The sequence below is a fragment of the Chanos chanos genome, chromosome 1 (genome assembly GCF_902362185.1).
Source record: "Chanos chanos chromosome 1, fChaCha1.1, whole genome shotgun sequence".
Classification (NCBI taxonomy): domain Eukaryota; kingdom Metazoa; phylum Chordata; class Actinopteri; order Gonorynchiformes; family Chanidae; genus Chanos; species Chanos chanos.
In genome coordinates this window covers 3043593-3061988 of record NC_044495.1, presented here as the reverse complement: position 1 = coordinate 3061988, position 18396 = coordinate 3043593, and the positions used below count along the sequence as shown (strand labels likewise).

The window sequence follows — 18396 nt, the reverse complement described above, 5'->3', positions numbered from 1 at the left end:
TCAGGAGTGAAGCACATCTCTGGTCTACTGGAAAATCCACACAATAAACTGCAGAAACTACTGTAAATGATGAAACACTTCAGCATTTCTCAGATAAATGAATCATGAATGTGATCATATAGATATATAATGTAGTTTTTAAATTAATTTTTATATATATATATAATTTTATGATATAATTTTATAGAGACATAGGTTCATGTAAAAATCCAGACTCAAGTGAATAAATGTTTGATATTCACCATTTACTCTTTCCTAAGGCGCATCATGGCCGAGATCAGAAAATGGATATTTCCTCTGTGATGAGGCAATTGTTAATTTTTCAGCTATGTTTTTTTTCCCGCAACAATGAAAGAACCTTTTGTTTTTTTGTCTCTGTCTTCCTCTTCTTTCTTCTCCACAAACTCTCTAGGCTTTCAGACTGTAGTATAACACTAAATGGTTATGCTGCTCTGGCAACAGCTCTGAGATCAAATCCCTCACACCTGATAGAGCTGGATCTGAGAGGAAACGACCCTGGATACTCAGGAGTGAAGCAGCTCACTGATTTACAGAAGGACCCAAAATGTAAACTTCAGACACTGAGGTGAGAACAATTCATGCTACAGTCTATAGTCTCTTAATGTTTACAGTGCTCTGTTCAGCCTTTGTTTGTTAAAAGGATAATGGTGCAATGATATAAAAAAAATCCAGTGAATGAATTTTATTCCTCTCTCTCTCTCTGTAGGTTGTTGAAGAGTGATGCTGCAGAGAAAGCCTGTGCTTACTTGACTTCACTAATAGGTAGAAACCCCTTACTCCAGACAGAGTTGGATCTGAGTGAGAAGAAACAAGGAGACTCAGGAGTGAAGCAGTTCTGTGCTCTTCTGGAGGATTCACACTGCAAAGTGAAGAAACTAAAGTTAGTGTTTTGATTTGTTGATCAAATTAAAACTCAAAGTAATTTACTGCCCAAGAAAATGCATGTTAACATCCTTATATTTAACAGTAGCTAAAATGTATTTCTTAAGCCGACTCAGAAAATGTGATGTTTGTTGTGCTGCCTTTACAGCCTCTTGTGCATTGCTATCCCATTTAAGACCTGCAGTACCTCTGCTTTTTTAGAATTCTGTTAGACCTGTGACATCATGTTCATCTATGGTCAAAGACTGGGGATGCTGTGTAGTGGGTCACTCAGTAGAGTTTAGAATGTGTGATGTCCCAGTGTCTGCACTTACAATAATTATAAATCTATGCTGTCCTGTGTACACTGACCTATTGTGATATAGATTTCCTTACCACTATTACTGGTACTACCTGGCACTTTGTACTCAATAGTTTACATCATGGCAACTCTTGACCTGCTTGTGGTCCAGTCTCTTATTGTCCTTCAGCATTCTCACATTTGTGTCTGGTCTAATACTGAACTTAGTGGTGGTGCTTATGCCACAGTCAGCTCCTTAATGAATATATGGTTTGTATTGTGTGTGTATCTGAAGTCACTTTGGATAAAAGCATGTGCTAAATGAATAAATGTAATGTAAATGTTATGGTCAGATACGTGGTACATAATGGCATAACATCAGTTAGGGAAATTGCAGCAACATTGATCAAGAACTTTGCTTTCTGTGATTCAGTGTTATCTGTAATAGCCTGCATCTTATGCACAAGGTCTCAAGGTCTGGGGTGCAGTACTGTGATAACTGCTGAGTGCCAGCAACTGTAGACATAGAAACAGATGCCCCCTCCTTTTTGTTTCCTCGACTGAATCGTGGGTTCTGTTCAGTAAAGGGAGAAACCTGGCTGTTCTGTAGCTGAGTCTGGAATGTTGACACAGCAATGTTTCAGTGAAACACATCACAACAGTCCCTAAAGTTGCATTGCTGCTGAATGAGCAGTGGTAGTTCATCCCTGTCGTTACAGTCAAGAGGACAACATAGAGGAATGGGGGATGGAGTACTCTCTTCCATAGCAACACCAGCATGCCAGTACTCCTGTTCTTCAACATTGCTTAGTTAAACGTCTGCCCTTAGATCTTATCCAGGGCCCCACAACAATAACTCCAGCTGGTGCACTAACTGGTGCACTGTTCTGAAAACTAAGCAATTCCAACTTGTCATACTTACAATTTACAATTTAGTTATTTGGCAGACGCTTTTTACCAAAGCGACTTACAATTGGTGCATTATTCGGATTTCTAATACCTTCAACAGGTATTAGAATACCTTCTAATACCGTCAAATTGCCCCTTCACATTGCGCCCCTGGAATACTTTTACAAACACAAATACAAGACAAAGGTTTTTTTTGTTTTGTTTTGTTTTTTTGTTTTTGCTTGTTTTTTGTTTGTTTTTTGTTTTGTTTTGTTTTTTCCTCTAGGGAGGTTAGGCATTGGGGGACAGGCTTACATTTAGCAGATGCTTTTATCTAAAGTGACTTCCAGGACACACAGTTTAAAGCAAACATGTATTCATTAAGGAGCTGTCTGTTGCATAAGTGCCACCTCTACATTCAATATTAGACCAGATGCAAATGCAAGAATGTTGAGGGAAAATCAAAAGACTGGACTACAAGTGGGTCAGTAGCCGCTATAATGTAGCCGCTATAACAAGTATCACAAAAAGTAGTACCAGTCACAGAGGGAGGGAAATCTACAACATAAAAGTAAGTTCATACAGGACAGTATCAGCTTAGAGTTACAGAGTTTTAAATGAAGTGCCATGAAATCTATAACATGGAGAGAAAAGTAATACATGGGAACTTTAGAGCATTCAAGACATTAGGGAGGGGTAGGTTAGTTAGTTTTTGGCTGTGGAGGTAATGATTTCACAGAAAAAAAGCAAAGAAAAAAAAAAGATTTTTTTAGGTGCCTGCGGAAAATTGAAAGAGAGTCAATAGACTAGATGGAATTGGAACACTTATTCCACCATTGAGGAAACACACATGAAAAGAGTCCATTTTTGTGACTTTCTGCTGCATGGTGGTGGAATCACCAAGTGCTGTTTTTTCTAATACCATGGCAGGTGGGATAGATAAGCAACTCAGACCAACACCATGTTGCCATAGGTTGGTGCCAATTTAAAAGTCATCCTTGTATCATTCAAACTCATTCATGATTACATCTCTCCCATCTCTCCCTACAGGCTTAACAACAGCAATATAACAGAAGAAGGCTGTGCTTCTCTCACTTCAGCTCTGACATCAAACCCCTCACACCTGATAGAGCTGAATCTGAGTGGGAATAAACTGGGAGACTCAGGAGTGAAGCACATCTCTGATCTATTGAAGAAATCTCACAGTAAACTGAAGAAACTGGAGTGAGTTATGTTACCAAATTAAATATATGAAATTTCTCTTTATTTCAACAGTGGTTATCCTTTTAGCTTGTGGGGAATAACATCAGTTGTCTTTTTTAAATGCTGCAACAGTGATAGACTCTTCCCCTCCCTTTAGACTGTCAGACTGTAGCATAACTGGAGAAGGATATGCTGCTCTGGCTTTAGCCCTGAAATCAAACCCTTCATCCTGTCTGATGGAGTTGGATCTGAGAGGGAACGACCCAGGACACTCAGGAGTGAAGCTGCTCACCGAATTACTCAATTTATGTGATGATCCAAACTGTAAACTGACGAAACTGAGGTGAGAAAATTTCCCAACACAAATTTTACAATTTCCAATGCCACTGAGTGGAAGAATTTCCCTTGTTAAAATGGTAATTGTATTTACTAAACTTGCCACTGGAGATGAAAAGAGATCAGTGATATCTGAAGATATCTATAGCGCTAATAAAGCCACCTACACTTTCGGTGAAGTCCCAAAACTGATTGAGTTAATAGTTTAACCTGTGATATTCTAGTAAATCATGTTCATTGTAAATTGAACTGGGAACTCACCCGGACTTTAAACAAGGATGGGTGCAGCAGTGACATAAGATATATATATATATATATATATATATATATATATATTTACATCCTTTTATTCTTCTTCTCTCTTTACAGGTTGTTGAAGAGTGATGCTGCAGAGAATGCATGTGCTTCTCTGACTTCGGTTCTTGGTATAAATCCCTTAGTCCTGACTGAGCTGGATCTGAGCAAGAGGAAACCAGGAGACTCATTAGTGAAGCAGCTGTCTGATGTGCTGGGGGATTCACTCTGCAAACTGGAAAAACTTAAGTTCGTATTTGATTTGTTAGATTATTTTTACTTAGATAGGAAATGACTCCTTTGTACTTTAGTTTAATATGTTGTAACTTTATTAGCACATTTCTCTTTGTTATTAACAGTGTAACAGGTGAACACAAAATTATTACTGTAGGATGTCAATATACAAAGTGTCTGTTTATGGAATATCACACACCTAGAAAACAAATAACTGTACTGAAAAGCAAACACAAATTTGAACAGAATGGTGCAGTAGTAGCAAGAGTTAACTGAGATCCTATAATTTTTTATTGCAGTTAATTATTAATGAATATATAAAATGTAAGAAATGAATGGCTTTTCTATTCTTTCTGCTGTTCACAGGCTTAATGACAGCAGTATAACAGAAGAAGGCTGTGTTGCTCTGACTTCAGCTCTCAGATCAAACCCCTCACACCTGATAGAGCTGAATCTGAGTGGGAATAAACTAGGAGACTCAGGAGTGAAGCATATCTGTTCTCTGCTGGAGAATCCACACTGTAAACTGGAGAAACTGGAGTAAGTAATGTAACACTGAACGAAAACTGAACGAAATTTCTAACATGAATGAATCTTATAGCTGTAGTCTTTACATAGAAATCTTTGATATTTTTGTAACTGTAGTATCCCACCTCAGAGATACATAAGTTGATATAAAAGCCCACTCTTAATTAAGTGAAAAATGTTTAAGATCTATCATGTTACTGTTAAACTCCTTCCTAAGGCACAGTGAGGTCGATATCAGAAAATTATTATTTCTCATGTATTGAGCAACTGTTCATTTTTTCAATGATGTGTTTTTGCCACAATAGTGACAGACTCTTCTCTTCTCTCCAGACTTTCTGACTGTGGCATAACAGGAGACGGATATGCTGCTCTGGCTTCAGCTGTGAGATCAAACCCCTCACACCTGGTAGAGCTGGATCTGAGAGGGAACGACCCTGGAGACTCTGGAGTGAAGCTGCTCACTGATTTACAGATGGACCCAAAATGTAAACTTCAAACTCTGAGGTGAGAAAGTTTCACAGCACAATTCAAAATCTTTTAATGTTTACAGTGCTCTGTTCAGCCTTTGTTTGATAAAAGGATAATGGTGCATGATAAATCATTGATAATGGTGCATGATAAATAAATATCATTGCAGCTGAACAGAGACCATTTATATCTGAATATATCTATAGCCCTAATAAAACCATCTGCAGATTCTAAGTAAAGTTCCAACACTGATTTCCCCACCACATCTATGTTACTCTAGTGTCATCATGATTACTGTAAACTGAACTGCAAAACCAGCAGATTCACCAGGAGGATGGGGGCAGTAATGATGAATATGATTTTTTTTGCATTAATGAATTTTTTCATTCTGTCTTTATAGGTTATTGACTGATGCTGCAAAGAGAGCCTGTGATTCTCTGACTTCATTTTTTGGAATAAACCCCTTACTCCTGACAGAGCTGGATCTGAGTGAGAAGAAACCAGGAGACTCAGGAGTGAAACAGTTCTGTGCTCTACTGGAGGATTCACACTGCAAAGTGAAGAAACTGAAGTCAGTGTCTGGAATGATTTTTATCCCTACTCAATTTACAATTTAGTTATTTGGCAGACGCTTTTTGCCAAAGCGACTTACAATCAGTGCATCAGTGCATACTCCTTTGTTTGATTTGCCCAGGACTGATTCATCCTATTTATAAACTGAACTTGGACATCCCCCAGAGCATAAAGGAGGAAGGGAGCCGTAATAACATATGACATGTATTTTTAAAGTCAGTTTATTCTAGCTTGTCAAGAAGACTGTCCGTGGTTTTTCACATACATGTAATTAGTGACAGAGAAGTATCACTGCACTGTAACAGCAAGGGAGTAATAGAGGAAAGTCTTAGAATAGTGGAGTAATAAATATCAATCAGATATTTCATACTCATTATATTTTGGCACAGTGATACATAAAGTCAAAACATTTATGACAGAATATTACATTATCTGTATTTTTAACAATAAGTAATATTTCCATAGTAATAATTCTTCACTCTCTCTCTCTCTCTCTCTCTCTCTCTCTCCATGTATCTATCTACAGGCTTAATAACAACAATATAACAGAAGAAGGCTGTGCTGCTCTCACTTCAGCTCTGACATCAAACCCCTCACACCTGATAGAGCTGAATCTGAGTGGGAATAAACTAGGAGAATCAGGAGTGAAGCACATCTCTGCTCTACTGGGGAATCCACAGTGTAAACTACAGAGACTGCTGTAAGTAAACTGACAAAGAGCCTGTGATGTAGTGAAATACACTAAACAGACCTTTGGCATCACAATGAAAAGACAAAAATCCCAGCCAAAGAGTTACATGTTTTACAGTACATGCCTTCCAGTTTTAAAACAGTTGTGTTGTCCAGTAGTGTTGCCTTACATTTATCAGTATAGCATTAAAAACAATTTTCTCTCTCCCTCTCTCTCTCTCTCTCTCTCTCTCTCTCTCTCTCTCTCTCTCTCTCTCTCTCTCTCCTCCCTTTTGTCTGTAGTCAAAGTAACTTGTGTAACAGGATTTAGGACTTTCATTGTTGGATCTAAGTGGAGCTAGAATAAATTTGTCTCTCTCCTGATTAATGTTTGTGACCAAGATAAGAGTAAGACCTTTACACAGTTTCCTGTTCTCCCCCTAAAGGCTTGAAAACAACAGTGTGACAGAACAAGGCTGTGTCGCTCTTGCTTCAGCTCTGACATCAAACCCCTCACACCTGACAGAGCTGAATCTGAGTGGGAATACACTAGGAGATTCAGGAGTGAAGCACATTTCAGATCTTCTGAGTGAACACTGTAAACTAAAGAAACTGCTGTAAGTAATATGATGGTGAACAGAAACTGAAATTTCTAAGATGAATTTGTGTAGATGTAGTGTTTACATTAAAATCATTGATATTTTTGAAACCGTATTTGGATATGAAGGTACATTCTTAAATAATTACTTGAAAAGAATTTTGACATTCATCATGTAAATCTTAAACTCCCTCTTCAAGCACAGTATGGAGAGTATCAGAGAATGAACATTTCCAACTGTTCATTTTTTCAGTGATATGTTTTCTGCTACATCAGTGAAAAACTCCTCTCTTTTCTTTAGACTTTCTGACTGTGGTATAACAGGTGAAGGATATGCAGCTCTGGCTTCAGCTCTTAAATCAAACCCCTCACACCTGGTAGAGCTGGATTTGAGAGGGAACGACCCAGGACACTCAGCAGTAAAGCTGCTCACTGATTTACATCATTTAGTTAATAATGAAAAGTATAAACTGAAGACTCTGAGGTGAGAAAATTTCACAAAAGAGCATGAAATCGCTGAAGGTTTCCCACATTCTGTTCACCTTTTGAACTGCTGAGTTTTATTAGTTAAAATAATTCTATATGATACATCAGTCTCTGGAGATGAAGAGAGATCAGTTATACTGTATCTAATTTATCATAGCACTAATACAGCTATCTATAGAGGTTCACTGTAAGGTCCCAACACTGATTTCCACACCAGAGTGACATGGTTAATCATTTTAGCTTCTATTATTCACATGTGCAGTTAATCATGTTCTCTGTAAACTAAACTGGGAACACCCTCAGACTCGAAAGGGGGGGCGGGGGTAGGAGCAGCAATGACATATATATGTGTGCATATGTGTGAATATTTCTACAACAGTTCATGCTCCTCTCTCTACAGGTTGTTGGAAAATGATGCTGCAGATAAAGCTTGTTTTTTGAATTTCATGATTTTTCCATTTTTTTTATTTCATATTTAGGCAGAAACCCTTTAACCTACTCAGAGCTGGATCTTGCCTTATTTCTTTCTCAAATATTTAGGAAGATTGTACTAGCAGACATTTAACAAATGATTATTAACATAAACACACTCTTCCTCTCTCTGTAGGTTGTTGAAGAGTGATGCTGCAGAGAAAGCCTTTGCTTATCTGAGTAACTTTCTAGGAATAAACCCCTTACTCCTGACAGAGCTGGATCTGAGTGAGAAGAAACCAGGAGACTCATTCGTGAAGCAGCTTTCAGTTCTACTGGAGGATTCACACTGCAAACTGACAAAACTTAGGTTAGTGGTTACTCTGTTTTGTTTGTTTATTTATTTATTTTATTTATTTATTTAAACCTGACAACAAGATATAAAGATATATTTCCAGATATAAAGAGAGTGGATGACATTCCTCTTTGTTTTCCCCCAGTGTAATGACAGTCAGAAAAGCATTACAGTACTGTATATGGTTTTCATGTACATTAATGGGGGAGCACCCACCAAACATTAGAATTGAGTAAAGGATATTGATGAGATTTTTTTTATCTATGTAATATTTTAGTGCAGTGCTACACTAAATCTAAACAGTTTACTGGAGAAGGAAAGTTAACAATCACCAATATTTACCAATATTTACTTTCCAATTTCTTTAGCAGAGGAAAGTTTACCAATAGCTATCTCACCATGGAGAGCTAAACATTCAGAATATTCTTAAGCGATACATTCTCTGCCATGTCATGATTTTACTTATGGAATCAGTAATGGTTGCCATTCACCCTACCCCACCCCAACACTCTCTCTCTCTACAGGCTTAATGACAACAATATAACAGAAGAAGGCTGTGATGCTCTGACTTCAGCTCTGACATCAAACCCCTCACACCTGATAGAGCTGAATCTGAGTGGGAATAAACTGGGAGACTCAGGAGTGAAACACATCTCTGATCTACTGGGGAATCCACACTGCAAACTCCAGAAACTGCTGTAAGTAAACAGACAATGAGTGCATGATGTAGTATACAGACCCTTATAATCACAAAGAATGGACAACAAATTCCAAGAATAGATTTACATATTCTACAAGGCACAGTTTTACAGTAACATACAACAAAAGAATGTACACAGTTATATTACCAATATTACAGCTTTGTTTCCCAGAATTGTTTGCTGCCTTTAAAAATACAAAACATGATTTATCTTTGTTAAGGTCTAAGCTTAGTACATATATAACGTTTCTCTCTCTCTCTTTCACTCCTCTGTCTGTCTGCCTGTCTGTTTGATTCTCTCTCTCTCTTTCTCTTTCTCTCTGTCAGTCTACACACTTAATGACCCTAACTGCCCACACATGTATCTAACCCCCTATAGACTTTTCTGTAATTTTTCATTGATTTTATATATTCTCATTCCATTTAACGGGGACTGTCTCAGTGCCCGTCAGAACAGAACAGGGTCTCAGTGCTGGGTCTTAATTCTGTAATGTTGTCAATAAGACAGATAAGTAACTAAGTAAACCCTTTCATTTTACTCAGTTGTGCTGACTGAGTCAGTAACAGGATCACACTTCTCACAGCTCCAAAATCTGTAACAGATACAGCACAGACAGTGCTCCATCCAGGAGTATATCTGTGTGTGTGTGTGTGTGTGTGTGTGTGTGTGTGTGTGTGTGTATGTGTGTGCACACTCGTGCGTCTGTGTGTGCATACTAAGGGTTTTTAACTCATTGAAGCCAAAAAACCTTGTTTCTATTGCAGTTTATCTATGTAACCCAAAAATAAAATAAAACAAAAACTTGAATTTTTTTTCTCTCTCTCTCTCCCTCTCTACAGGTTTAATGACAGCAATATAACAGAAGAAGGCTGTGCTGCTCTGACTTCAGCTCTGACATCAAACCCCTCACACCTGATAGAGCTGAATCTGAGTGGGAATAAACTGGGAGAAGCAGGAGCAAAACACATCTCTGCTCTCCTGGAGAATTCAAACTGTAAACTACAGAGACTATTGTAAGTGATGTGAAGCTGAACCAATATTAAAAAATTTCTTACGTAAATGAATCATACAGATCTTTGATATTTTTAAAGTAGTAGTAGCACATTTTAGAGGGACTTATGCTGATATAAAAGTCCAATCTTAATAACGTGAATAAATGTTTGACATTTATCACATTACTATTAAACTCCTTCCTAAGGCCTATTAAGGCCAAAATCAAAAAATGATCATTATTCATGTAATGCACAACTGTTCATTTTTTCAGTGATGTGTTTTTGCCACAATGACCTTTCTCTTTTCTCTAGAATTTCAGACTGTGGTATAACAGGGGAAGGATATTCTGCTCTAGTGTCAGCTGTGAATTCAAACCCTTCATCCTGTCTGATGGAGCTGGATCTGAGAGGGAATGACCCTGGCGACTCAGGAGTGAAACTCTTCACTGATTTACAGAAGGGTCCAAAATGTAAACTGAAGACACTGAGGTGAGAACATTTCATAATACAATTTACAGTCTCTTGATGTTTCCTGTGCTCAGTTAAGCTTCCTGAGTTGCTGAATTTTGTTTGTTATAATAACTGCTCACAAATTATGATGTAAAGAGGTCAGTTATATCTGAATTTAGCACTAGGCCCTAATAAAACAGGCTCCAGCACTGATTTCCACTTCCAACTGATGGTTAGTTAGTAAACTGAACTGGGCAGTCCTAGACTCTGCAGATGGATGTGAGGAGCAGTGAGATAAAAAAGCCATTTTATAACATCAGTTTATTCTTCCTCCCTACAGATTACTGAACAGTGACAGTGCAGAGAAAGCCTGTGAGTATCTGACCTCAGTTCTAGGTACAAACTCCTTACTCCTGACAGAGCTGGATCTGAGTGAGAAGAAACCAGGAGACTCAGGAGTGAAGCAGTTCTGTGCTCTACTGGAGGATTCACACTGCAAAGTGCAGAAACTGAAGTCAGTGTCTGGAATGATTTTTTCACTACTCATTTGATTTAATTTCATTTTTAAATTTTAATTTTCTCATTTAAGTTAGTGTCTTGATATTTGTTCAATCTTTATGTTTTTTTTCATTATGAATGAAAAATGTTGTAGTTGTGACATGAAAAGAGGACTTTGCTTTGTGTTTAACTCTAATGTGATGATGGACAGAAAAGCATCACTGTACTGGAAGAGCAGACCCCACTTTTCATATGCACTAAATGAGATGTATTAAATGAGATAACACACATATAAAATATTAGAATAGAGAGAGCACTGAATATTAGTCTTATGTTTTATTTGCATATTTTAGTACAATGCTACATGAACCCAAATACTTTGTTGCAAAATAAAAAATGATGTTAACTTTAAACAGTCTCCAGTATTTACCTAATGTTTCCTTATGAGGTTATTTAACCTAGGACATTTTACCCATATTTTCCTCACCATGAAGAGCTGAATGTTCCGAATAGCCTTAAGTGATACATATTCCACCATTTTCATCATTTTACTTCACAATTAATAATGGTTCTCTCTTTCTTTTCCTCTCTACAGGCTTAATGACAGCAGTATAACAGAAGAAGGCTGTGCTGCTCTGACTTCAGCTCTGACATCAAACCCCTCACACCTGATAGAGCTGAATCTGAGTGGGAATAAACTAGGAGACTCCGGAGTGAAGCACATCTCTGCTCTACTGGGGAATCCACAGTGTACACTGCAGAGACTGCTGTAAGTAAACACACAGTGAGTGTATGATGGAGTATACAGACCCTTATAGTCACAAAGGATGGACAAGAAATTCCAATTAAAGAGTTACATATTCTATCAAGTTCCCTGATTTTTTATCGTAACATACTACAAATGTATACATTTTACTAAAAGTCAGTACAACAATTGTGCTGTCCGGGAGCGTTGCCTTACTATTAACAACAAAGTATTAAAAACAAGTATGAAAATCATTTGATTATGCTGTGCTCTGGATTTAGTACAGAAATAATTCTTCCCTGTCTCTGTCTCATTCCATTTAATAATATAACAACTGTAATTATCCCAGTACCAGCCAGATCCTGAAAGAAACACACTATTGAGTCTTACCTCTGTGATCTTACCAGTAAGAAAGTGGATGATATGTTTGATTGACTGTTTGTGGTGTCAGCTCAATTGCTTTATTACAGTCATTTTTCTCACAGATCAATACCAACAGATATAACCCATACAACTGTGCAAGAGTCTTTCAGTGTGTGTGTGTGTGTCTCTCTCTCTCTCTCTCTCTCTCTCTCTCCTATTTTTCTCACTCTCTTACTCTTTCTCTCTCTCTCCCTTTTGTCTGTAATCAGTGTAACTAGTATAACAGAAGAAGGTTATTCTCCTCTTCCATATTCTCTCTCTTTACAGTCACTTTACCCACACTGTTTCTACAATGTGCACAGTGTGTGTGTGTGTGTGTGTGTCTGTGTGTGTGTGTCTGTGTGTCTGTGTGTGTGTGTGTGTGTGTGTGTGTGCGTGTGTATGTGTGTGTGTGTCTATGTGTGCCTAGGTTTTTTCAGTGTTAGATCTCAGTGAAGCCAAAATAAGGTTGTCTCTGTATTGATGGATTTTTGTGACCAAGATAAAAATGATCTTTACTCAGCTTCCTGCTCTCTCTCCCTACAGGCTCAATGACATATATATTGCTGGGTTAATCAAACCAGGAAATTTTACCCATATTTTCCTCACCATGAAGAGCTGAATGTTCTGAATATTCTTAGGTGATACATCTTCTAACATTTCATAAGTTTACTGTACAATTAGTAATGGTTCTCTCTCTCTCTCTCTCTCTCTCTCTCTCTCTCTCCCTCTTTCACTCTCTACAGGCTAAATGACATCAGTATAACAGAAGAAGGCTGTGCTGCTCTGACTTCAGCTCTGACATCAAACCCCTCACACCTGATAGAGCTGAATCTGAGTGGGAATAAACTAGGAGACTCAGGAGTGAAGCACATCTCTGATATGCTACAGAATCCACAGTGTAAACTCCAGAGACTGCTGTAAGTAAACTGGCAATGAGTGTATGATGTAGTGAAATACACTGAAGTCCTTAATAGCAGCCAGAGAGGGATAAGACATTGCAACAGAGGAGTTACATTTTCTATAAACCATAGTTTTACAGTAACATACTGTAAAGATATATGTTTGATTATAATACCAGTGTAACAGTTGTGTTGTCCAGCAGTGCTACATTACTTTTATTAATGCAGCATAAAAACAAACCTAAATATTTTTGTTTGTTGTACTCTGAGTTTGGTGCAGAGAGAAGTTGTTCATTTGCTTGTTTCTCTCTCTCTCTTTGTCTCTTTCTCTCTCTCTCTTTCTCTCTCCCTCTCTGTAGTCAGTGTAAGTTGTATAAGAGAAAAAGACTGTACTTCTTTACTGTGTTTTTATAATCACCAGCCCACACTGATTCTACAATAATTATGTGTAATTACATATGTATCTCATTCAACTATAGAAAAACATAACTATCCTGGTACCAGCCAGAGCAGGATAGGATTTCTCTACTGGGTCTTAATTCTGTGATGTTACCAGTGAGAAGATGACGAGCAGCTTGATTAACTCTTTTTCTCAATGACTGCTGTTACATACATATAGTAACTCTTCTCACAGTACAGCTCAATACAGTACAGCAGATACAACACAGACAGCAGTCCATTCAGGAGTATACCTGTGTGTGTGTGTGTGTGTGTGTGTGTGTGTGTGTGTATGCCTGTAGGTTTTTTCAGTATTAAATCTCAGAGAGGCCAGGGTAAAGTTGTCTCTGTGGTGATTTTTATTGTGATCAAGATAAGAATAAGAGCCTTACTCTGTTTCTCTCTCTCCCTACAGGCTTCATAACTGCAGTGAAAAAGAAAAGCGCTTTAGTCCTATAGCTTTAGCTCTGACACGAAACCCCTCACACCTGATAGAGCTGGATCTGAGTGGGAATAAACTAGGAAACTCAGAAGCGACGGAGATCTCAGGTCTACTGGAGAATAAAAAGTGTAAATTACAGAGACTGCTGTAAGTAAACTGATAGAGTGTATGATGTAGTGAAATATACTAAACAGGCCTTTAAAGTCACAATGGAAAAACAAAAAATTCCAACTATAGAATTACATGTTCTGTGAAGCACAGACTTACAGTAACACACAATAAACATGTGTGACTCTCTCTCTTTTACTCTGCTTTATCCTGTTTCTTGTTCTCTCTCTCTACAGGCTTAATGACAACAGTATAGCAGAAAAGGGCTGTAGTTTTCTAACTTCAGCTCTGGGAAAAAAACCCTCACACCTGATAGAGCTGAATCTGAGTGGGAATAAACTAGGAGACTCAGGAGTGAAGCACATCTCTGATCTACTGAGGAATCCAGGCTGTAAACTACAGAGACTGCTGTAAGTAAACAGACAAAGAGTGTATGATGAAGCATACCAAACAGACCGTTATAGTCACAATGGAAAAAAAAAAGAAAAAACTACAGAGTTACATATTCTATCAAGCAAGCTGAGTTTTACAGTAACACACAACAAAGATATATATGTGATTATAATATCAGTATAAAAATTGAGTTGTCTGCTAGCATTACCTTACTTTAAAAAAAAAAAGGAACAAAAAATGCCTAAAAATCATTTGTTTATGTTATGCTCTGGATTTAGTACAGAAATAATTCTTCCCTGTCTCTGTCTCATTCCATTTAATAATATGACAGCTGTAACTATCCCAGTACCAGCCAGAGCATGACCAGCCAGTCTGACTTCTGTGGTATTACTAGTAAGAAAGTGGATTTGTTGCTGCATTAACTGCTATTTTGTTAATCACTGCTGTCAGCTGAATTGCATTATTACAGTCATTCTTCTCACAGATTAATACAATGCAAAAAACAGAACACAGACAGCTGAGCATGTGAGAGTCTGTCAGTGTGTGTGTGCGTGCATGTGTGTGTGTGTGTGTGTGTGTGTATGTGTGTGTATGTGTGTGTGTGTGTGTGTGCAAACCTAGCATTTTTCTGTCCAAAATAAAACTAAGACCTTTAATCAGTTTCCTGCTCTCTCTCTACAGCCTCAATAACTGCAGTATAACAGAAGAAGGCTGTGCTGCTCTGACTACAGCTCTGACATCAAACCCCTCACACCTGATAGAGCTGCATCTGAAAGGGAATAAGATAAGAAGCTCAGATGTGAAACAGATCTCTGCTCTACTGGACAATCCAGACTATAAACTGGAGAAACTGGAGTGAGTAAAAATATTTTGATACAATGGGATATGGAATAGTGAAGAGAAATTGATGGTGATAGATTCTTTAGCGTGACAGGTACACTGCTCATTAACCTACACCCAGTCTCTGTAGACATTCCACATCGACAAAGCAGAAACTGTATGTGCATCAAACAGCAAGACAGTAGTCCCACCCAGTGTCTGACCACAGAAACAGAACAGTGGAGGGTTATAACGTCTTAAAGTTTATATTCACAATATAAACATAATCTGTGATAGTTCCGTGGGGCTATAACACAGCTACTCATGAAACAAGACTTAATAAACCCTGATATTAGCTTCTATCACCCAAGCAATAAATATAGTTCTAATGTATGGTAATTCTCTCCTCTATATATGCCTAAAATGTGATAGAATGTATTTACTACCAGTATGTGTTACTGTGATGCAGAAATGCAGTCTAGTGGCTGTAGAGATGCAGTCTAGTGGCTGTCGAGAGCTGTGTAAGGAGGTATTTAAAAAAGCTTCACTCATACAGATTAGGCTGATGGACACTGCAGTTAGTTTTCAGAGACCAATTTCAGATGTAGAGAGATGCTGGATGAATGTGCATGGAAAACTTTATTTTATTATGAACCATTATTCAAACTCCAAGTCACAAGACAGGCCAGGTGAGGTATACAATAACCCAGCTACTGAGTGCGATACTAACAATTGGATATGAGAAACAGGCTAAGGTCAAAACACAGGAGGCCCAACAGGACCAAAGGATCCTGAGAATGAAGTAAACAGGAGCATCAGTTCTCAGGATAAACATGACTCAGTACATTGAAGGGAATGAGAGACTTCACAAGGAGCACAGAGGGAGATATATATGTAGTGCCTGCATTCTTACCATTATTATAAATGCAGTTACACCTCCCAAACACCGGAGACATTATACAGATTTTGACAATTCCTGTTTAATTGTGAAGGAATCACTTTTAGTATCTTATCTGGGTACAGAGGTGTATTTTTATTTGTGGGGGCATTTCTTGACCATAAGGTAAATTAGTATTAAAATACAAATTTTACAATATTGACCAATCAGTGGGAGTCCAACGGCACGTGGAGGCAGTCTCCTCACTCATCATCTGGTCCCTGTTAAACAGGAGTTCTGCAGACAAATAGTGAATCATACCCAATAATTCTTGAACATTTCTGCCATTTATATCTTTACTATTTACACTATGACATACTGAAATATATTCTGTAGTTTATACTTTGTTCTATGTAGAGAGAATGATCTCTTGGTCACAACTCAGTCTCCACCCCTCTCTCATTTGACCAGTCAGAGCTAAAATCACCTCCTGCTCTAGTCACAAGTCTAGATCTAGTCTAGACCACCTGTCTCTGGTTCATTTGCCCTTCAGGTTCCCACAATGGAATAATTTGTACATCTATTTTGGAAATCTTTTTTTTATACTCTTGCTGTTTGCACAACAGAACAGTACAGTACATCTAACACGCTATTTATATGTCTGCTCTCACTACCTGCAAAACAGAATATCTGTTTACCTACAGTTATTACTCTCTCTTCATGTGTACCCTACAGTCATGGCATAAATTCTTACTTACTGAAGTGATGTATCTATTTCACACAAAAAAAGACTGAAATTGTAAGAGTGAATTTCCCCCTTTATAACTAGGTTATCAGTGTAGAAAGTGACCCACTAGAAATTGTTTGTTTTTTTACTTTTCTTTGAGTTGTCATCTTTTAATGTATTTCTCAAAAACTACAGGCTTTACGTTTTTTCAGTTTGACTTGATGTTTTGCCAGAAATGACCAGAAGTGACCTCTGTATGGTTTCTCAGGCAGACACATATTTGCAGTCTTTTGTTTAATATCTCACTCTGTAATAATTCCTGACTGATTCATTACAAATCACGCTTGATTTCAGTTTTACAGCCTCTAGGCACACTAATTACTAAATTATTTAATTACGTAAAGTTGTACCAGTGATTTACAACCATGTGCTCTCTCTCCCTCCCTCTTTCTCTCTCTCTCTCTCTCTCTCTCTCTCTCTCTCACACTCACTTACACACACACACATACACACACACACTCACATATTTATACAGACACACACCACTCTCACACACACAAATAACAAATGTTATTAACGAGCAGATGATTGTAGAGCAGCAAATTTTGAAATTTTGTTTGTGTTTTGTTCACTTGCAGATTGGACACTGGTTTACTCAGTACAGCTCTCAATGCTTTCAGTACTGTCACAAGCTTTTTGTGGTCTGGTGGAAAGAAAAATGAGAAGTCTGACCCTTCGTTTCAGCAGAGAGAGCCAGATTCTCATAGTGCCGGTGAGAAGGGAGAACAAGATTCTCACAGTGATGGTGAGAACGGAAAGCCAGGGTGTGATACTGGAAGTGACCAGAGAGGGACAGAGTGGAGCAGTGAGAGTAAACAGACAGAACCAGAGAGTGGAAATCCGCACTATTCAGGTCCCGGCAGTGAAGTATAGATTGATTAGTGTCCCCATTGGTGGTCCACTTAATAAAATATCAAGGCTGCATGGGCGTGGGTAGGGGAATTCTGAGGGGAGCTGCAGCACCCTCGATTGACAAGGGGTCACAGTGTGTAAATAGTTGGCTATTTTACCATAGCTAATGGGCTATCTGAACATTTGTTTTAAATTTTGAACAGCATATGTTAAAGCTGCCTGTCAGAAAATACATAGAAAAAAAACAGATGCTTAAAATGTTCGAATTTAACGAATTCACATCATGTCAAAGTGTAAGGGTCCGGGTCAGCTAAACTTGGGGGGAGATTTAGTGGTAGTGTGAGCTAATCAGTGGCACAGAAAACAACACTGGATTGTTTCACTTCTAAAAGCAACCAAAATACAAACAGAACAGGAGGATGCAGTGTCCAGGACACAGTGTTCCAGTTGGAGTACGAGTGTGTCTGCTACACTTGCTCAGTCTTCCTCCACCATTACAAAGCTCTTTCACTGCTGAGGAGGTTCAAGAGCAGGTGCATCGGCTTTTGCTAACGCCAGAGATAGCAACTCAGGTCACATCTGTATCACACACTGCTGGATTTGAGAAGCTATGTCAGCCAAACTCAAGCTTTCCAGAAAGGAGATTTGGGACAGAAACATTCAAACGATCATTTCCTCTCCTCCGGGAGGTCATTCTACACACTTCGGTGGCTAAAACCATGGTTGAGGAGTGCGATGACACAAAAAAGACTAACACACATGGC

At 38.2% G+C, this 18396-nt stretch overlaps 1 protein-coding gene across 1 annotated transcript in view; it reads left to right on the top strand.

Moving 5' to 3' along the window:
• LOC115820035 (NACHT, LRR and PYD domains-containing protein 12-like) overlaps nucleotides 1-17653 on the top strand; it is a 50795-nt gene extending 33142 nt beyond the window's left edge. The window contains exons 15-22 of the mRNA XM_030783473.1: nucleotides 413-586; nucleotides 728-901; nucleotides 4505-4678; nucleotides 8751-8924; nucleotides 9767-9940; nucleotides 11463-11636; nucleotides 12761-12934; nucleotides 17359-17653. Of these exons, the coding sequence (XP_030639333.1) occupies nucleotides 413-586; nucleotides 728-901; nucleotides 4505-4678; nucleotides 8751-8924; nucleotides 9767-9940; nucleotides 11463-11636; nucleotides 12761-12934; nucleotides 17359-17653 (1513 nt within the window). The remainder of the gene's footprint in view (nucleotides 1-412; nucleotides 587-727; nucleotides 902-4504; nucleotides 4679-8750; nucleotides 8925-9766; nucleotides 9941-11462; nucleotides 11637-12760; nucleotides 12935-17358) is intronic.
• The last annotated feature ends 743 nt before the right edge of the window (nucleotides 17654-18396 follow it).